The sequence below is a fragment of the Hyla sarda genome, chromosome 2 (genome assembly GCF_029499605.1).
Source record: "Hyla sarda isolate aHylSar1 chromosome 2, aHylSar1.hap1, whole genome shotgun sequence".
NCBI classification, from domain to species: Eukaryota; Metazoa; Chordata; class Amphibia; order Anura; family Hylidae; genus Hyla; species Hyla sarda.
Window position 1 is genome coordinate 16675210 of NC_079190.1, and position 22158 is coordinate 16697367.

Genomic DNA, 22158 nt, shown 5'->3' on the forward strand with positions numbered 1-22158 from the left:
TTTATTTTTTTATTTTTTTAAATGTATCCAAAAACTGTATAAAAAAATCGTGGTGTGAACCCAGCCTTACGTGGATCTAGTACAGCATATTTTCCGTGACTTTCATTGTAAACAGCATTTTATATATTTGATGTATATACTGATCTACCTCACAGAATCTATTCAGATATTTTTCTATAGAAATCAGGGTATGTTCTACTGCGATATTCAACATCATCTGTATTGTTTATTAAGAAGAAAACACTTTATTGTATTTACTGTTACTTTATATTTTAATAAAGCTTTTTTTTTTTTTGTCAAAATCAACCAATGTTGTGTTCTCAGTGGTGGAATTCAGCCTGTAGCAACCAATCACAGCTTAGCTTTCATTTTACTAGAACTATATTGTGGGCAAAACCAGACAGTTTCAGTTTGGCGGATCCTTAGGGGTGGAGTCTCAATGCCATGCTCCTCCCCTGAGGTACTAGGCATCGCACAGTATCAATTTTGCCTGGTGTATTTCTTTTTAATGTGGATCTGTCATCCTAACAAACTGAGCTGAATTGTCCAGTGATTCGTAATGTTTCCACTAGAGCAGTGTTTCCCAACCAGCGTGCCTCCAGCTGTTGCAAAACTACAACACCCAGCATAGCTGTGCCCGTGTCCTGCTTTAGCTGCTCTTAGCAGCAATCCGCCTCTACGAGCAGACACACAGGGCAAGTCTCGCGCAGGCATGTGCACAGTGTACTCACAGACATCGCGGCCGCTCTCTGTCTAGCCCACTTGATGTCTGTGACGACACTGCGCATGCCTGCGCGACTCGTCAGCTCGTAGAGGCGGATTGCTGCTATAAATGAGCAGGACACATGGGCACAGCAGGAGGCACACTCCATGGACGGTCAGTAGCGCATACGCAGCTTCAAATACGCTGCGGATGCGCTACGTGTGACCCTACCCTTTATGATGAATTGGACGGATGTGTTCACGCGTAGTGTTTTTTTTCACATTTTCCATGCAAAATGGCTAATAACTTTTGATTGTTGTTTTTTTCCATTTTTTTTTCTTTTTTCATATGAACAGTAAACTTCTGAAAAAAAATCACGCCAATTGATTTTGTGGCTATAAAATGTGTGCAATAATAGCTGTTTTATCATTGAGTTTAAAACATTTTATTTTAAATCAAATGGTGCCAGTAGGTTAAACAGATTTGTAAAACTTCTAATCCTTCCAGAAGTTATCAGCTGCTGTATGCTCCACAGGAAGTTCTTTTCTTTTGGAATTTCCTTTCTGTCTGACCACAGTGCTCTCTGCTGACACCTCTGTCCATTTTAGGAACTGTCCAGAGTAGGAGCAAATCCTCACAGCAAACCTTTTCTGCACTGGATAGTTCCTAAAATGGACAGAGGTGTCAGTAGAGAGCACTGTGGTCAGACAGAAAGGAAATTCAAAAAGAAAATAACTTTCTGTGGAGCATATAGCAGCTGATAAGTACTGGAAGGATTAAGATTTTGAAATGGAAGTAATTTACAAATGTTTAACTTATTGGGAACCAGTTGATTTAAAATAATGATTTCAAGGGGAATACCCTTTTAATGGCCGCCCCCACAACCCAGCGCTGCCTGTAGGACATTAAAGGGGTACTACCGTGCTGACAACTTATCCCCTATCTAAAGGGGCGGGACCCCGCGCGATCTCGCACGCAGCACCCCGCTCTCATCAGGCCCCGGAGCGAACATCGCTCCGGGTCTGATGACTGCCGATCACGGGGCTGGAGTATCGTGATGTCACGGCTCCGCCCCCATGTGACATCACGCTCCAGACTTGCATTGAGGGGGCAGAGCGTGACGTCACACGGGTGCGGAACTGTGACGTCTCAATCACCGGCCCAGTCATCAGACCCGGATCCGGGGCCTGATGACAGCAGTGTGCTGCGTGCGAGATAGCGGAGGTCCCCAGCGGCGGGACCCCGCGCAATCAGGCAACTTATCCCCTATCCTTTAGATAGGGGATCATTTGTCAGCACGGTAGTACCCCTTTAAGGTGCTTCACTTGGCTTCATTTTGTGTCCATGTAAACCCACCCCAAGGGCCGTGTTCACACATTCAGGTTTTAAATTGCAATTATTGAATATAATTTAAAAAATATAAAGCAAGGAACAGATTGTAAAGGGGAAGCATAAGGTTTTGTACTCACTATGGAAAATCGAGGTGGAATCTATACGGAATGTCCATGTTGAGTTCTGCACGAATACCGCCTTGTATCAGGCTCCTATTGACTTCAATGGGTTTTCCATCACTTAGTGGGATTTCTACGTAGACGTTTGTAAGTGATCTTTTAACTCTGGCGAAAGAATGAACATGTTTATTCTTCTGGAGGAGTCCCCTAGTAAAAGCCCATTAAAGGGGTTGTTTAGCGAAATAAACTGTGTATGGTGTCAAAAAGTATAATAAAGCAACTTCCTAATATAATGTTATTAGACACAGTATATGCATCTTCCATATCAGCTGAGATGATACTCTTACTGAAAGCAGCCTGCTCGGTCCCTCCCCCACCCTCTCCATTATCAGAAAGAGACTATTCATGGGAAGAGGGGGAGCTCATATGACTGCTCATTAGATCTTAATCCCGTCCGGACTGCACACGCTTCATAGGGTCCCGGCTGCTATAAAGTCTGCCTTCAATATATAACTGGACAGGGTAATAAATTGTTGTACTTGGTTATATATAGTTGTAGGCTTCCATACTGACCCTATTTATAGTTATAGAACCGTATTCTTCCCTCATATAGTTGTAGGCCCTCTGTGCACCCATATATAGTTGTAGGCCCCTATATTGCCCCTATGAATAATTGTAGGCCACTATACTGTCCTCATCTATAGTTGTAGGTGCCTAAAATGCCCCTATACCATACACTGCTCACATATGTAGTTGTAGGCCCCTACACTGCCCCCGTATGTAGTTGTAGGCCCATATATAGTTGTAGGCCCCTACACTGCCCCCATATATAGTTGTAGACCCCTACACTGCCCCCATATATAGTTGTAGGCCCCTACACTGCCCCCATATATAGTTGTAGCCCCTTACACTGCCCCCATATGTAGTTGCAGGCCCCTATTCTGCCCCCAAAAATAGTTAAAGGGTCATATATATAGTTGTAGGCCCTATACTGCCCCATATATAGCTGTAGGATCCTATACAGCACCCATATAAACTTATAGGCCCCTAGACTGCCCTCATATATACTTATAGGCCCCTATACTGCCCTCTTATATAATTGTAAGCCCCTATACTTCCCCCATATATAGTTGTAGGCCCCTATGCTGCTCCCATGCATAGTTGTAGGCCCTTATACTGACCCATATATAGTTGTAGGACCCTATACAGCTCCCATGTATAATTGTAGGTCACTATACTGTCCCCATATATAGTTGTAGGCCCCTATACTGTCCCCATATATAGTTGTAGGCTCCCATTCTGCTCTCATATATAGTTTTAGGCCTCTATACTTCCCCCATATAAAGTTGTAGGCTCCCATACTGTCCCTATTTATAGTTATAGGCCCCTATACTGCCCAATTATAGTTGTAGGGTCCTACACTTCTCCAGTATAGGCCCCTATACTGCATACGTGTGTGTGTATATATATATATATATATATATATATAGTTGTAGGTCCCTGTACTGCCCCCATATACGGTAATAGCCCCCTATGCTGCCCAAATGTAGAGTTGTTGGTCCCTATACTGCCCCCATATATAGTTGTCGGTCCCTATACTGCCCCCATATATAGTTGTAGGTCCTCTATACTGCCCCCCATATATAGTTGTAGGTCCTCTATACTGCCCCCATATATAGTTGTAGGCCCTTATACTGCCCTGATATATAATTGTAGGCCCCTATACTGTTCTCTTATATAATTGTAAGCCTATATATTTCCCCCATATAGTTGTAGGCCCCATATACTGCCCTCATATAGAAGACCCCTATACTGCTCTCATAAATAGTTGTAGGCCCCAATACTGTCCTCATATATAGTTGTAGGCCCCTATACTGTCCTCATATATAGTTGTAGACCCCTATACTATCCTCATATATAGTTGTAGGCCCCTATACTATCCTCATATATAGTTGTAGGCCCCTATACTGTCCTCATATATAGTTGTAGAGCCCTATACTGTCCTCATATATAGTTGTAGGCCCCCATACTATCCTCATATATAGTTGTAGACCCCTATACTGTCCTCATATATAGTTGTAGAGCCCTATACTGTCCTCATATATAGTTATAGGCCCCCATACTATCCTCATATATAGTTGTAGACCCCTATACTGTCCTCATATATAGTTGTAGACCCCTATACTGTCCTCATATATAGTTGTAGGCCCCCATACTATCCTCATATATAGTTGTAGACCCCTATACTGTACCATATATAGTTGTAGGCCCCTATACTATCCTCATATATAGTTGTAGACCCCTATACTGTCCCATATATAGTTGTAGAGCCCTATACTGTCCTCATATATAGTTGTAGACCCTTATACTGCTCTCATACAGTATATTGTTGTAGGCCCCTATACTGCCCTCATATATAGTTGTAGGCTCCTATACTGTCCTCATATATAGTTGTAGACCCCTATACTTCCCTCATATATAGTTATAGACCCTTATACTGCTCTCATACAGTATATTGTTGTAGGCCCCTATACTGCCCTCATATATAGTTGTAGGCTCCTATACTGTCCTCATATATAGTTGTAGACCCCTATACTTCCCTCATATATAGTTGTAGGCTCCTATACTGTCCTCGTATATAGTTGTAGACCCTTATACTGCTCTCATACAGTATATTGTTGTAGGCCCCTATACTGCCCTCATATTTAGTTGTAGGCCCTTATACTGCCCTCATATTTAGTTGTAGACCCCTATACCCCACATATATAGTTGTAGGCCCCTATGCTGCCCGCATATAGTTGTAGGCCCCATACCCTGCCCTCATATATAGTTGTAGAGCCCTATACTGCCCTTATATATAGTTGTAGGCCCCATGTACTTCCTCCATATTTAGTTGTAGACCCCTATACCCCCAGATATAGTTGTAGGCCCCTGTACCCCCCATATATAGTTGTAGGCCCCTATGCTGCCCCCATATAGTTGTAGGCCCCATATACTGCCCTTATATAGAAGACCCCTATACTGCTCTCATAAATAGTTGTAGGCCTCCATACTGTCCCCATAAATAGTTGTAGGCCTCCATACTGTCCCCATATATAGTTGTAGGCCTCCATACTGTCCCCATATATAGCTGTAGGCCCCTATACTGTCCCCATATATAGTTGTAGGCCTCCATACTGTCCCCATATATAGTTGTAGGCCCCTATACTGCCCCCATATATAGTTGTAGGCCCCTATACTGTCTCATATATAGTTGTAGGCCCCCATACTGTCCCCATATATAGTTGTAGGTCACCATACTGCCCCCATATATAGTTGTAGGTCACCATACTGTCCCCATATATAGTTGTAGTCCCCCATACTGTCCCCATATATAGTTGTAGGCCACCATACTGCCCCCATATATAGTTGTAGGCCACCATACTGTCCCCATATATAGTTGTAGGCCACCATACTGCCCTCATATATAGTTGTAGACCCTTAAACTGCTCTCATACAGTATATTGTTGTAGGCTCCAATACTGCCCTCATATTTATTTGTAGACCCCTATACCCCCCATATTTAGTTGTAGACCCCTATACCCCCCATATATAGTTGTAGGCCCCTATGCTGCCCCCATATAGTTGTAGGCCCCATGTACTTCCCCCATATGTAATTGTAGGCCCCATATACTGCCCTCATATATAGTTGTAGACCCCTATACTGTCCCCATCTTTAGATGTAGGTCCCTTCTCCTTTATGCCACCATACATTCAGTGGAGCACTGAAGCTGAGGCGGGCAGTAGCATGGGCCAGGGCGACTTTAACCCCTTAAGGATTCAGACCATTTTGACCATAAGGACCAGGCCAATTTTTGTTTTTGCACTTTCGTTTTTTCCTCCTCCCCTTCTAAAAATCATAACACGTTTAATTTTGCACCTACAGACCCATTTACAGCCATGGTCGTAAATGTTGGCACCCCTGAAATTTTTCTATAAAATGAAGTGTTTCTCACAGAAAAGGATTGCAGTAACACATGTTTTGCTATACACATGTTTATTCCCTTTGTGTGTATTGGAACTAAACCAAAAAAGGGAGGAAAAAAGCAAATTGGACATAATGTCACCAAACTCCAAAAATGGTCTGGACAAAATTATTGGCACTCTTAACTTAATATTTGGTTGCACACCCTTTGGAAAAAATAACTGAAATCAGTGGCTTCCTATAACCATCAATAATCTTCTTACACCTCTCAGCCGGAATGTTGGACCACTCTTCCTTTACAAACTGCTCCAGGTCTCTCTTATTGGAAGGCGCCTTTTCCCAACAGCAATTTTAAGATCTCTCCACAGGTGATCAATGGGATTTAGATCTGGACTCATTGCTGCCACTTCAGAACTCTCCAGCGCTTTGTTGTCATCCATTTCTGGGGCTTTTTGATGTATGTTTGGGGTCATTGTCCTGCTGGAAGACCCAAGATCTCTGACGCAAATCCAGCTTTCTGACACTGGGCTGTACAGTGCGACCCAAAATCCATTGGTAATCCTCAGATTTCATGATGTCTTGTACACATTCAAGGCCCCCAGTGCTAGAGGCAGCAAAACAACCCAAAACATCACTGACCTCCACCATATGTCACTGTAGGTACTGTGTTCTTTTCTTTGTAGGCCTCATTCCGTTTTCGGTAAACAGTAGAATGATGTGCTTTACCAAAAAGCTCTATCTTGCTCTCATCTGTCCACAAGACGTTTTCCCAGAAGGATTTTGGTTACTCAAGTTCATTTTGGCAAAATGTAGTCTTGCTTTTTTATGTCTCTGTGTCAGCAGTGGGGTCCTCCTGGGTCTCCTCCATAGTGGGGTCCTCCTGGGTCTCCTCCATAGTGGGGTCCTCCTGGGTCTCTTCCATAGCGTTTCATTTCATTTAAATGTTGACGGATAGTTCGCACTGACACTGATGCTCCCTGAGCCTGACAGCTTGAATATCTTTGGAACTTGTTTGGGGCTGCTTATCCACCATCCGGACTATCCTGCATTGACACCTTTCATCAATTGTTCTCTTCCGTCCATGCCCAGGGAGATTATCTACAGTGCCATGGGTTGCAAACTTCTTGATAATGTTGCGCACTGTGGACAAAGGCAAATCTAGATCTCTGGAGATGGACTTGTAACCTTGAGATTGTTGATATTTTTCCACAATTTTGGTCCTCAAGTCCTCATACAGTTCTCTTCTCCTCTTTCTGTTGTCCATGCTTAGTGTGGCACACACAGACACACAATGCAAAAGACTAAGTGAACTTCTCTCCTTTTTATCTGCTTTCAGGTGTGATTATTATATTGCCCACACCTGTTACTTGCCCCAGGTGAGTTGAAAGGAACATCACATGCTTGAAACAATATTATTTTTCGACAATTTTGAAAGGTGCCAATAATTCTGTCCAGCCCATTTTTGGAGTTTGGTGACATTATGTCCAATTGCTTTTTTTCTTCCCTTTTTTTAGTTTAGTTCCAATACACACAAAGGGAATAAACATGTGTATAGCAAAACATGTGTTACTGCAATCCTTTTCTGTATAGAAATACCTAATTTTCTAGAAAATGTTCAGGGGTGCCAACATTTACGGCCATTACTGTAAGGGATTGTTTTTTGTGCCACCAATTATACTTTGTAATGACATCAATCATTTAATAACAAAATCTACTGCAAAAAAAAACAAAACAAAAATTATACTGTATATTTGTGCAGTGAAATAAAAAAGAAAAACAAAACATTTTGTTATTTTTGGGGGCTTCCGTTTCTACACAGTGTAATTTTCTGTAAAAGTGACACCAAATCTTTATTCTGTAGGTCCATATGGTAACAAGGATTCCTAATTTATATAGGTTTTAATTTATTTTACTACTTGAAAAAAATGATAACTACATTCACCATTGTTTAAAATTGTCATCTTCTAACCCCTATAACTTTTATATTTTTCCGCATACTGGGCTTTTTATCTGTACCATTTTTTGTTTTGATGGGACTTTTTGATCGCTTTTTATTCGTTTTTTATGGTATATGAAGTGACCAAAAATGCACAATTTTGGAATTTGGTATTTTTTTACGTGTACGCCATTGACCGTGCGGTTTAGCTAACCTAATATTTTAATAGTTCGGACATTTACTCATGTAGTGGTACCATATATGATTATTTTTAATTACATCATTTTATTAAAAAAATGGGAAAAGGAGGGTGATTTAAACTTTTAATATGGAAGGGGTTAATGAATTTTTATTAACTTTAATTTTTTAGCCCCCATAGGGGACTATAACATGCTTTCTTCTGATTGCATACACTGATCACTGCTATACCATAGCATAGCATTGATCAGTGTTCTCGGCGCTGAGCAGGCTTGGAGCAGCAGATTGCCCAACGAATGACAAGTAGGTAGGTGAGGACCCTCCTGTCGTCCAGTAAACCGATCTGGACATCACTATTTTGTCGCGATAGTCCCGAACAGCTCCACTACAATGCCGGGATAGCTTAATTTTAGATGCCGCAAGCAACTTTGATTGAGGCATCTAAAGGGTTAATGCAGGGTGTCGGCATTAGCCGTGGGTCCTGGCTGCCGTAGCAACTGGGACCCACCGGGTTTTACCTGTTCTCCACTGGTGAGAACGGTTTAAACCCCGTGAACGGGACCAGGGCGTACATGTACGCCCTTGGTCCTTAAGTACCAGGGCTTGGGGGTGTACCTGTATGTCCTTGGTCATGGACAGGTTAAAAACAGTGACCAGTGGCTGCTGCAGCACCAGAAACACAGAAAAGCACAAAAAAATGGACAAAATCAAATTTTTTTAATAAAAAGACAGGACAGACAAAAAAAAAAAGAAATGTATCGTCAGCCTAATAATAAGCTCATGTGAACCCCGACTAATGGATGGAGAAAGATGGAGATTTCTCCTGGCTTTGTATTTAATAACTGTAATTAAACTTATTATAGAGATATTAGATAACTATCTATATCTATCTATCTATATCTATCTATCTATCTATATCTCTCTATCTATATCTATCTATCTATCTATCTATCTCTCTATCTATATCTATCTTAAAAACAAACAGTCCAAAGAACAGCACATCCAAATCCATGTATAAGTATCTCTTAGGTGCACACCGTCATATGACTCCTGGTCAGGGGTGCCAAGACTTCATTCAATCCATGATCCATGGATATCTATTTAATATTTATCTATCTATCTCATATATATTTATCTATCTCATATCTATATAATATTTATCTATCTATCTCATATCTATCCATCTATCTATGAGACAGATGATAGATAGATATGAGATAGATAGATATGAGATAGATATGAGATAGATAGATATGAGACAGATGATAGATAGATAGATATGACATAGATAGATATGAGATAGATATGAGATATATAGATATAGATAGATATGAGATAGATAGATATGAGATAGATAGATATGAGCCAGATGATAGATAGATAGATATGAGATAGATAGATATGAGATAGATACGAGATAGATATTAGATAGATAGATATGAGATAGATAGATATGAGATAGATAGATAGATATGAGATAGATAGATATGAGATAAATAGATATGAGAAAGATAGATATGAGATAGATATGAGATAGATAGATAGATATGAGATAGGTAGATAGATAGATAGATAGATATGAGATAGATAGATAGATAGATAGATATGAGATAGATAGATATGAGATAGATACGAGATAGATATTAGATAGATAGATATTAGATAGATATGAGATAGATAGATAGATATGAGATAGATAGATATGAGATAGATAGATATGAGATAGATAGATATGAGATAGATAGATAGGAGATAGATAGATAGATAGATATGAGATAGATAGATATGAGATAGATAGATATGAGATAGACAGATATGAGATAGATATGAGATAAATAAATAAATAAATAGATAGATAGATAACAGGAAGCCAGCCTGTGGTTGCTATGGGAACGAGGCTGAAGGAGCGCCGCTAGAGCGGAGTGATACTCTCTTTCCAAGTTACTAATCTCTATGGTTATTTCCTCTCTCACGTGACTCGTTCATTATTATTTTTTTTTCTCCTGCTTTCAACCAGCTTTATTTATTACAGTCGCGCACTTGCCGGTGTTGTGAAGTACGGTAGCCGTGGAGTCTCAAACATCGTGAACCATGGCGGCCCATCTGAAGAAGCGCGTTTATGAAGAATTTACCAAAGTGGTTCAGGTGAGAGATGTTGTATGGAGGTTTTCTCTCCTGTGGGGTCGAGCTGGTTCTGTTATCTAGTTTTGGGGCATGGTCCCTGTCCTTACCCGAGGAGGCTTCACTATACCCGGCTGTAGCGCCAGGAAAGTCCGGGGATTGGGCTGAGGCCTGCTTACTCTGTATGGCCAATTGTTCTGGCAGCGCAGGCTTTTGCTCTCATGCCTTGCTGGGACTTGTAGTTCTGAACAAGCTGAAAAACACATTGAATATTGTATTATGTGACTTTATTCATTGATGTGTTGGTGAAGGTGCCTGTATGCCAGTGTTTCCCAACCAGGGTGCCTCCAGCTGTTGCAAAACTACAACTCCCAGCATGCCCGGACAGCCGAAGGCTGTCCGGGCATGCTGGGAGTTGTAGTTTTGCAACAGCTGGAGGCACCCTGGTTGGGAAACACTACTGTAAAGCTATTGTTTCCTGTTATCAGCCGCTGGGGGTCATGGATGTCAGGCAACCTTACCTATGGAGCTCAGGGAGATAAGGATTTAGGAAAAGCTGGATGACCGCTGTCATGGCGGCCGGGTTAGTTGTCACCCAGCTTTTTCCAGAAACAAATGTGACATCTACCACCTACCATAAAGGAGTCATCCATTCACAGAAAAAAGGCAACTCGGATCCAGAAATTGCAAGAAAAAACAGACTTCTTGTATTCAACTTGTGCGGACATTACAAAAATAGCAAGACAACCGTAATGCCAGGGCTCAAGTCCTGCAGGAACGCGTGGGAACTGAGTTCCTGCACTTTTTCCATAACAGGAACACCGTTCCCAGTAGCAGGAGTCCTGCAGGACCAGCTCTTGAGTGGAAATCTTGGGCGAGTTCCCACACTTTGACTTGACCCCTGCTTAATGCCGATACGTTTCTGGCTCCTGGGCACCATTGTGATAGAACATGGGTTATATCAGTGTTATTAGCCATGACTAAGGGGGAGGCCTAGGTGCCAGAAACGCGTCGGTGTTACGGCTGTGTTTCTATTTTTGTAATGTCCGCACAAGTTGAATACAAGAAGTCCATGTTTTTACTTGGAATTGCTGGATCCAAGTTGCATTTTTACATGTTATGTTTTAAAGGGGTACTCCAGTGAATTATTATTATTATTACCGGTATTATTATTATTAATTATTATTATTATTATTATTATTTTTACATATCAACTGGCTCCAGAAAGTTTAAACAGATTTGTAAATTACTTCTATTAAAAATCTTAAAGGAGTACTCCAGCGCAAAATAACTTATCCCCTATCCAAAGGATAAGTTATAGATCATGGGGGGTCCGAGCGCTGGGGCCCCCCGGTATCTCCTGGACGGGGCCGCGGTAGTCTGCCGGAAGTGAAGTTTCGTCCCCAGCAGAAAGCCACTGCAGACACTCCCCCTCCATGTATCTCTATGGGATTCATGGAGGGGCGGGTCGGCCGCCGCGTCATGCGGGGACGGAACACCCCCTTTCCTGTACATTGCCGAGGCCCCATACCGAACATCACGGCGGGCCCAAGCGCTCGGACCCCCCCCCCCCCCCCCGCGATCTATAACTTATCCCCTATCCTAAGTTATTTTGCACTATAGATCTCCTTTTAATCCTTCCAGTACTTATCAGCATCTGAATTTGAGTTGTTGTTTTCAGTCTGACCACAGTGCTCTCTGCTGACACCTCTGTCTGTCTCAGGAACTGTCAAGAGTAGGAGCAAATCCCCATAGCAAACCTCTCCTGCTGAACAATTCCTGAGACAGACAGGCAGGTGTCAGAGAACACTGTGGTCAGACAGAAATTAACAACTCAACTTCAGCAGCTGATTTGTACTGGGAGGATTAAGATTTTTTAATAGAAGTAATTTACAAATCTGTATAACTTTCTGGAGTCAGTTGATATCAATAAAATAGTTTTTCACTGGAGTTACCCTTAAAGTGTACACGATCAAGGATACAGGATCCGTGAGAGTGAGGACTCCTAAAGCTGGGGAGCAGGACATATACCCTGTGTTGTGTCATTCATTCATAACCTCAGACACAGATCCTATTAAAATGATAATTTCCCACAGATCCCAGTATAAGGTTATGCGCTCTGATCTGATAACTGTCCTCCACAGGCTTTTCTCCAGTTCTCCAAAAAGTTCCATAGTTTTCTACTAGTGATGGCGGCACCTAGACACAGCAGACCTCCACTAGTCGTGGCAGTAATGTTTTCTCAGTAGACCCAGCAGGCCCCTCACTAGTCGTGGCAGGAATGCTTTCTCAGCAGGCCCCTCACTAGTCGTGGCAGTAATGTTTTCTCAGTAGACCCAGCAGGCCCCTCACTAGTCGTGGCAGTAATGTTTTCTCAGTAGACCCAGCAGGCCCCTCACTAGTCGTGGCAGGAATGCTTTCTCAGCAGGCCCCTCACTAGTCGTGGCAGGAATGCTTTCTCAGCAGGCCCCTCACTAGTCGTGGCAGTAATGTTTTCTCAGTAGACCCAGCAGGCCCCTCACTAGTCGTGGCAGTAATGTTTTCTCAGTAGACCCAGCAGGCCCCTCACTAGTCGTGGCAGGAATGCTTTCTCAGCAGGCCCCTCACTAGTCGTGGCAGGAATGCTTTCTCAGCAGGCCCCTCACTAGTCGTGGCAGTAATGTTTTCTCAGTAGACCCAGCAGGCCCCTCACTAGTCGTGGCAGTAATGTTTTCTCAGTAGACCCAGCAGGCCCCTCACTAGTCGTGGCAGTAATGCTTTCTCAGTAGACCCAGCAGGCCCCTCACTAGTCGTGGCAAGAATGCTTTCTCAGTAGACTCAGCAGGCCCCTCACTAGTCGTGGCAGGAATGCTTTCTCAGTAGACTCAGCAGGCCCCTCACTAGTCGTGGCAGTAATGCTTTCTCAGTAGACCCAGTAGGCCCCTCACTAGTCGTGGCAGGAATGCTTTCTCAGCAGGCCCCTCACTAGTCGTGGCAGGAATGCTTTCTCAGCAGGCCCCTCACTAGTCGTGGCAGTAATGTTTTCTCAGTAGACCCAGCAGGCCCCTCACTAGTCGTGGCAGTAATGTTTTCTCAGTAGACCCAGCAGGCCCCTCACTAGTCGTGGCAGGAATGCTTTCTCAGCAGGCCCCTCACTAGTCGTGGCAGTAATGTTTTCTCAGTAGACCCAGCAGGCCCCTCACTAGTCGTGGCAGTAATGTTTTCTCAGTAGACCCAGCAGGCCCCTCACTAGTCGTGGCAGTAATGCTTTCTCAGTAGACCCAGCAGGCCCCTCACTAGTCGTGGCAGTAATGTTTTCTCAGTAGACCCAGCAGGCCCCTCACTAGTCGTGGCAGTAATGTTTTCTCAGTAGACCCAGCAGGCCCCTCACTAGTCGTGGCAGTAATGCTTTCTCAGCAGGCCCCTCACTAGTCGTGGCAGGAATGCTTTCTCAGCAGGCCCCTCACTAGTCGTGGCAGTAATGTTTTCTCAGTAGCCCCAGCAGGCCCCTCACTAGTCGTGGCAGTAATGTTTTCTCAGTAGACCCAGCAGGCCCCTCACTAGTCGTGGCAGTAATGCTTTCTCAGTAGACCCAGCAGGCCCCTCACTAGTCGTGGCAAGAATGCTTTCTCAGTAGACCCAGCAGGCCCCTCACTAGTCGTGGCAAGAATGCTTTCTCAGTAGACTAAGCAGGCCCCTCACTAGGCGTGGCAGTAATGCTTTCTCAGTAGACCCAGTAGGCCCCTCAATAGTCGTGGCAGTAATGCTTTCTCGGTAGACCCAGCAGGCCCCTCACTAGTCGTGGCAGTAATGCTTTCTCGGTAGACCCAGCAGGCCCCTCACTAGTCGTGGCAGTAATGCTTTCTCGGTAGACCCAGCAGGCCCCTCACTAGTCGTGGCAGTAATGCTTTCTCGGTAGACCCAGCAGGCCCCTCACTAGTCTTGGCAGTAATGTTTTCTCAGTAGACTCAGCAGCCTCCCCACTAGTCACGGCAGTAATGCTTTCTGCTTTGTCTGCATTCACAACAGGACCCCCCCCAATATTAATAGCTGTACCACTGCCTCGGCAGTCACTGTAGCCTTCATTAAAAAGTGCTAGGACCTCTGTTTGCTGTGAGTGAATAGAAGCCTACTTGTTTAAAGAGGCTGAAAATCTGTTCTGACCTGTTCCAGCTCACCCAGCTTCAGGTCTTGTGACAGCTCTGATACACTGTAACAAGTCACCCAGCTGTTAGTTGGACATAATGAGGGTTTTTGGCTTCTGGCAGTGATGCTTCTATCCACTTACAGAAAGCGGAAATCTAGAAAACATTGAAAAAAACTAGTTTTGGTTTCATTGTTTCAGCTGATATAGGTTTTACATGTTTTGCTCTACACAGCAGCCACTAGTTGAAGATCTTTCAGCAAAGAAATTACGTCTGACAAAGCCGAGTAAATCCGCTGCCCTCCACATCGACCTCTGCAAGGCCACATCACCGGCGGACGCCCTACAGTACCTTCTGCAATTTGCGCGCAAACCCGTGGAGGCAGAAAGTGTGGAAGGAGTGGTCCGCATCCTGCTAGAGCACTACTACAAGGTACAGCACCCCATATAGCTTGTCACCCAGCTTTCCTTGGCTGTGGAGAATTCTTATTTAGGCAGCACTATGAGATCCGGGCATAGTCATATTGGTTGTCACCTAACTTTCCTAGAGACAGATATAAATGAGTTGGGAAGAACCTTGACACAATTTGTGTATTACTTTGGTTACAGGAAAATGAGCCGTCTGTGAGATTGAAGATCGCGTCTCTGTTGGGCCTGCTGTGTAAGACGTCAGGGTTCTGTCTGGACTCTATAGTGGATGATGTGATCGGGACACTTCAGAATGAAAGTAAGTGCCCCCTCTGAGGGAAGAATTATGTCTTGGGGTTAAAGGGGTACTCCGCCCCTAGACATATTATTCCCTATGCAAAGGATAGGGGATAAGATGTCTGATCGTGGGGTTCCCGCCACTGGGGACCCCCGCAATCTCCCTGCAGCACCCTGCATTCGTTTAGAGCCTCGGATGCAGTGCCGGAGTCTCGTGATGTCACGGTCACACCTCCTCAATGTAAGTCTATGAGAGGGGACGCCCACTCCCATAGACTCTGCCCCACATTGCCAGTTATCCGCTCTGTGCATCAGATGTCTGGGGTGCTGCAGCCCAGATCGCTGGGGGTTCCTTAGTGGCGGGACCGCCATTATTAGACATCTTATCCCCTATCTTTTGGATAGGGGATAAGATGTCTAGGGGCGGGAGTACCCCTTTAAAGATTCTGGGAGTTATGTAAATAGTGTAGCTTATGGGGCTACGCCATTTGTGCTACTCCCATTAATGTCAATGGGAGTTATGCAAATTACGTAACTCCCCAGATTTGGCTGCTTTTAGCTTCCTGACCACCTTGGAAGGCCATACATCAAAATGTATACCCAAGGCCAGTATTGGCTTTTTTTTGTCTCATCACACCCCAGAAAACATGAGTAAAAAGGGATTTAAAAAAAGCCTCATGTACCCCAAAATCTTAGTCCCGTTCATGTCTCCTATACACCACCCTTAGACTAGGTTTCCACACATTTTTTTTCTGGTGTTTTTTTGGAATACTGCCACTGCAGTTTTTGAGCCAAAGTCGGAAGTGGATCCAGCAGGAAGGAGAAGTGTAAGACCTTCATATGTATTTCCTATTCCTACACGCCAGAAAAAAACCTGTGTGGAAACCTAGCCTTAGTTCTGTTCATGTTTCCTATGTACCACCCTTAGTCCTGTATACTTCTCCTATACACATCCCTTAGTCCTGTATACTTCTCCTATACACATCCCTTAGTCCTGTAGACTTCTACTATGCACATCCCTTAGTCCTGTATACTTCTCCTATACACGCCCCTTAGTCCTGTAGACTTCTCCTATGCACATCCCTTAGTCCTGTAGACTTCTCCTATACACATCCCTTAGTCCTGTAGACTTCTCCTATACACATCCCTTAGTCCTGTAGACTTCTCCTATACACATCCCTTAGTCCTGTAGACTTCTCCTATACACATCCCTTAGTCCTGTAGACTTCTCCTATACACACCCCTTAGTCCTGTAGACTTCTCCTATACACATCCCTTAGTCCTGTAGACTTCTCCTATGCACATCCCTTAGTCCTGTAGACTTCTCCTATGCACATCCCTTAGTCCTGTAGACTTCTCCTATGCACATCCCTTAGTCCTGTAGACTTCTCCTATGCACATCCCTTAGTCCTGTAGACTTCTCCTGTACACATCCCTTAGTCCTGTAGACTTCTCCTGTACACACCCCTTAGTCCTGTAGACTTCTCCTATGCACATCCCTTAGTCCTGTAGACTTCTCCTATACACATCCCTTAGTCCTGTAGACTTCTCCTATACACATCCCTTAGTCCTGTAGACTTCTCCTATACACATCCCTTAGTCCTGTAGACTTCTCCTATACACATCCCTTAGTCCTGTAGACTTCTCCTATACACATCCCTTAGTCCTGTAGACTTCTCCTATACACATCCCTTAGTCCTGTAGACTTCTCCTATGCACATCCCTTAGTCCTGTAGACTTCTCCTATGCACATCCCTTAGTCCTGTAGACTTCTCCTATGCACATCCCTTAGTCCTGTAGACTTCTCCTATGCACATCCCTTAGTCCTGTAGACTTCTCCTATGCACATCCCTTAGTCCTGTAGACTTCTATACACATCCCTTAGTCCTGTAGACTTCTCCTATACACATCCCTTAGTCCTGTAGACTTCTCCTATACACATCCCTTAGTCCTGTAGACTTCTCCTATACACATCCCTTAGTCCTGTAGACTTCTCCTATACACACCCCTTAGTCCTGTAGACTTCTCCTGTACACACCCCTTAGTCCTGTAGACTTCTATACACATCCCTTAGTCCTGTAGACTTCTCCTATACACACCCCTTAGTCCTGTAGACTTCTCCTATACACACCCCTTAGTCCTGTAGACTTCTCCTATACACATCCCTTAGTCCTGTAGACTTCTCCTGTACACATCCCTTAGTCCTGTAGACTTCTCCTATACACACCCCTTAGTCCTGTAGACTTCTCCTATACACACCCCTTAGTCCTGTAGACTTCTCCTATACACATCCCTTAGTCCTGTAGACTTCTCCTATACACATCCCTTAGTCCTGTAGACTTCTCCTATACACATCCCTTAGTCCTGTAGACTTCTCCTATACACATCCCTTAGTCCTGTAGACTTCTCCTATGCACATCCCTTAGTCCTGTAGACTTCTCCTATGCACATCCCTTAGTCCTGTAGACTTCTCCTATGCACATCCCTTAGTCCTGTAGACTTCTCCTATGCACATCCCTTAGTCCTGTAGACTTCTCCTATGCACATCCCTTAGTCCTGTAGACTTCTCCTGTGCACATCCCTTAGTCCTGTAGACTTCTCCTGTACACATCCCTTAGTCCTGTAGACTTCTCCTGTACACATCCCTTAGTCCTGTAGACTTCTCCTGTACACACCCCGTAGTCCTGTAGACTTCTCCTGTACACACCCCGTAGTCCTGTAGACTTCTCCTGTACACACCCCGTAGTCCTGTAGACTTCTCCTGTACACACCCCGTAGTCCTGTAGACTTCTCCTGTACACATCCCTTAGTCCTGTAGACTTCTCCTGTACACATCCCTTAGTCCTGTAGACTTCTCCTATACACATCCCTTAGTCCTGTAGACTTCTCCTGTACACACCCCTTAGTCCTGTAGACTTCTCCTGTACACACCCCTTAGTCCTGTAGACTTCTCCTGTACACACCCCTTAGTCCTGTAGACTTCTCCTGGACACACCCCTTAGTCCTGTAGACTTCTCCTGGACACACCCCTTAGTCCTGTAGACTTCTCCTGGACACACCCCTTAGTCCTGTAGACTTCTCCTGGACACACCCCTTAGTCCTGTAGACTTCTCCTGTACACACCCCGTAGTCCTGTAGACTTCTCCTGTACACACCCCGTAGTCCTGTAGACTTCTCCTGTACACACCCCGTAGTCCTGTAGACCTCTCCTGTACACACCCCTTTGTCCTGTATACTTCTCCTATGCTCCACCCTTAGTCCTCTTTACGTCTTTCATGCACCACCCTTAGTCACGTTCACATGTCCTCAGTCTGGTATGTGTCTTGCCGATGTCTGCGTTGCCTCAGATCATTGTTGGATTTTTGCTTCTTTTCAGAGTCTCATCAGGTTCTTGCTCAGCTGCTGGACACTTTGTTAGAGATCGGGATCAAGCTGGTGGACAGTGTACCCATCCGGATGAGACTGGTGGATGTGGCATACAAGGTATCCAGACCCATAACTGATACCAGAACTTGTGCTATAATACAGTAAAGTACAAAATGTTCCGAACGCTTGGGCAGCGGAGTACCCCTTTAAGGGGTTAAGAAGTTGCTCAGTCATCACTGTATAACAGGCCTACCTTTTATGTTTTTGCCCTCAGTATCTCTCGGACACATCTCACGGCGTCAGGAACAAGTGTCTGCAGCTTCTCGGCTGCCTCGGATGTGTGGATAAAACACCTGCGAAAGATGTGGAAGGAGCAGTCGCCAAAGACGTACAGAAGATCATCGGCGACTATTTCAACGATCAGGATCCACGCGTCAGGACGGCTGCTATAAAAGCCATGGTAGGTGCCTGTAATAGTCCGGAATTATCCATGTCCATCAATGGTCATCAGTTTTAGATGACCCTCAGCCTTCTCAGACTTATACACAGAGGGGTATATATTCCTATCACATTGTTTCCCAACCTGGGTGCCTCCAGCTGCTGCAAAACTACAACTCCCAGCATGCCCGGACAGCCTTTGGCTGTCCGGGCATGCTGGGAGTTGTAGTTTTGCAACATCTGGAGGCACCCTGGATGGGAAACACTGACTTAGAGGCTGAAGAACCTGACCTAATCCTTCTCAGAGCTGGGGGTTTGTTAAAACTGGATCCAGTAGTAGCACATGAGCTGCTTGAGGGCTGTCCGGGCATGCTAGGGGTTGTAGTTTTGCAACAGCTGGAGGCACCTGGTTCAGAAAAACACTGAAAAAAAAGGTTTAAGAACCTCACCTAATGCTTCTCAGGGCTGGGGGTTTGCTGCAGTTGGATCCAATAGCACATGAGACATTTTCCTGTGTCCCTAATGAACTCTACCACTGAGCCCATAATACACTGTGCCTCTTGGCTGTCCGGGCATGCTGTGAGTTGTAGTTTTTGCAACAGCTTAAGACACCCTGGCTGGGAAACATTGTCCTATGCAGGAGTATGGATAAATCCCTTCATAGCCATACAGATTGGCCTTCTGGTCTTAAATGGGCACTGTCACCAATTTTTTTTTTTTTTTTCTTTTTTATATGTTGTAGTATATGTATGTAGATATGTACTACAACATATCTCTTATATAGTTTAATAATATTTTTTTTTAAAATTAATATACCCTAGTTTTTTTTACATGTTAAAACCGTCCACTAGGGGTCTCCCTCCTAGTGGCCGGCTGCGCCTGAATTCGCCTGAATTCGCCTGAATTTGGACCGATGCTGGGCAATCGTTCAGGCTGCGCTCGCTCCCTGCCTGTCAATGAGACAGACGGGAGCGAGCACTGAGAATAGAGGAGTGCATTGGCTCGCACGCCGGGCCTGCCTCCCTGCATACACTCGCCGCTGCGGAAGTCCTGCACTCTACTCTACTACTTGGGTATTTCTTTTTTGGTTTGGGGGGAGCACAATGGGGAGCAGGTTGCGGGGTTCGGGGGAGCGGGTTACGCCAATGGATGTCAGGGCAAGCTGGAAGTTGTAGTGGTGAAACAGCTGGAGGCACGCTGTATAGGTGAACTAAGGGCGGAAGTCGGCCCCCCCAGCAGGCATCAGTGACGTCGTGCCTGCTGGGGAAGTCTGCCTGGTAGTGAGCACACTACCAGGCAGAAAAAATGGCATTTCTAAGATAATAAAAAAAAAATTTAAAGGCAGAAAAGGGGTTAAGGATAGATGGGCAATAGGCAGGAACAGAAAAAAAAAAAGGATGGTGGGAGCTACTCTTTAAGAGGAAGCCATGTTGCATAGATACATAGACGTATACTTGCGTTGTATAATTATTCATGTATTCTGCTTCTTTTAGTTGCAGTTGCACGAGAGAGGCCTGAAGCTGCAGCAGGTCCTGTACAGTCAGGTATTGGGTCTCAGACTGTAGAACACTTTTTAATTCTCTATTGTATTTTCATTAATAAATAGAGATTTTAATATTTGCTTTCTCCGTCACACAGGCTTGTAAGCTGCTGACGGACGACTACGAGCAAGTGCGCAGTGCCGCCGTGGAGCTGGTCTGGGTCCTCAGTCAGCTGTATCCTGAAAGGTAAATCCATAAGTTTCTTATCATAGCTGCAGAACATTGTCCTTCCATTAGGGGGCGTCCTACATGATCAATTCATTCTTCCTATGTACTGTCATTCTTATCTTCAGCATTGTTCCTATCCCGTCCTCCAACGAGGAGATCCGGCTGGTGGATGAAGCTTTCGGGAAGGTCTGTCACATGGTCAGCGATGGATCTTGGATGGTCCGAGTTCAGGCTTGCAAACTTCTGGTAAGTCATTGGGGGTCATTGTCTGGTCTATCCTGGCACTTTAAAAATTGGTGAAAGGGGTGAAAGCTTTTTCACCATCTCATGGCACAGCACTGAATACACGTATCAAACAGTCATTGTATAGATCAGTGTTTCCCAACCAGGGTGTCTACAGCTGTTGCAAGACTACAATTCCCAGCATGCCCGGACAGCCAAAGGCTGTCCGGGCATGCTAGGATTTGTAGTTTTGCAACCCTGGTTGGGAAAAGCTGGTATAGAATAACCCTAGGGTTATCTCTGGTATTGCAGCTTAGTTGAGTTATGTTTTTAGTATAGGTCTTAGTTGAGTTGTGTTTTTAGTATAGTGCTTAGGTGAGTTGTGTTTTTAGTATAGTGCTTAGTTGAGTTGTGTTTTTAGTATAGTGCTTAGTTGTGTTGTGTTTTTAGTATAGTGCTTAGTTGAGTTGTGTTTTTAGTATAGGTCTTAGTTGAGTTGTGTTTTTAGTATAGGTCTTAGTTGAGTTGTGTTTTTAGTATAGGTCTTAGTTGAGTTGTGTTTTTAGTATAGTGCTTAGTTGTGTTGTGTTTTTAGTATAGTGCTTAGTTGTGTTGTGTTTTTAGTATAGGTCTTAGTTGAATTGTGTTTTTAGTATAGTGCTTAGTTGAGTTGTGTTTTTAGTATAGGTCTTAGTTGAGTTGTGTTTTTAGTATAGTGCTTAGTTGAGTTGTGTTTTTAGTATAGGTCTTAGTTGAGTTGTGTTTTTAGTATAGGTCTTAGTTGAGTTGTGTTTTTAGTATAGTGCTTAGTTGAGTTGTGTTTTTAGTATAGTGCTTAGTTGAGTTGTGTTTTTAGTATAGTGCTTAGTTGAGTTGTGTTTTTAGTATAGTGCTTAGTTGAGTTGTGTTTTTAGTATAGTGCTTAGTTGAGTTGTGTTTTTAGTATAGTGCTTAGTTGAGTTGTGTTTTTAGTATAGTGCTTAGTTGAGTTGTGTTTTTAGTATAGTGCTTAGTTGAGTTGTGTTTTTAGTATAGTGCTTAGTTGAGTTGTGTTTTTAGTATAGTGATTAGTTGAGTTGTGTTTTTAGTATAGTGCTTAGTTGAGTTGTGTTTTTAGTATAGTGCTTAGTTGAGTTGTGTTTTTAGTATAGTGCTTAGTTGAATTGTGTTTTTAGTATAGTGCTTAGTTGAGTTGTGTTTTTAGTATAGTGCTTAGTTGAGT

The 22158-nt window shown here is 43.9% G+C and overlaps 1 protein-coding gene across 2 annotated transcripts in view; it reads left to right on the forward strand.

Annotated features, from left to right (window-relative positions):
* Positions 1-10254: 10254 nt before the first annotated feature.
* Positions 10255-22158, forward strand: part of INTS4 (integrator complex subunit 4) — a 42923-nt gene continuing 31019 nt past the window's right edge. The window contains exons 1-8 of one of the 2 annotated variants that reach the window (XM_056561249.1): positions 10255-10397; positions 14732-14929; positions 15106-15223; positions 18578-18684; positions 18842-19027; positions 20499-20549; positions 20644-20732; positions 20840-20960. In XM_056561249.1, coding sequence (XP_056417224.1) covers positions 10344-10397; positions 14732-14929; positions 15106-15223; positions 18578-18684; positions 18842-19027; positions 20499-20549; positions 20644-20732; positions 20840-20960 — 924 coding nt within the window. In that variant the 5' untranslated portion in view covers positions 10255-10343. The remainder of the gene's footprint in view (positions 10398-14731; positions 14930-15105; positions 15224-18577; positions 18685-18841; positions 19028-20498; positions 20550-20643; positions 20733-20839; positions 20961-22158) is intronic. The other variant, XM_056561250.1, reaches the window with a different exon arrangement.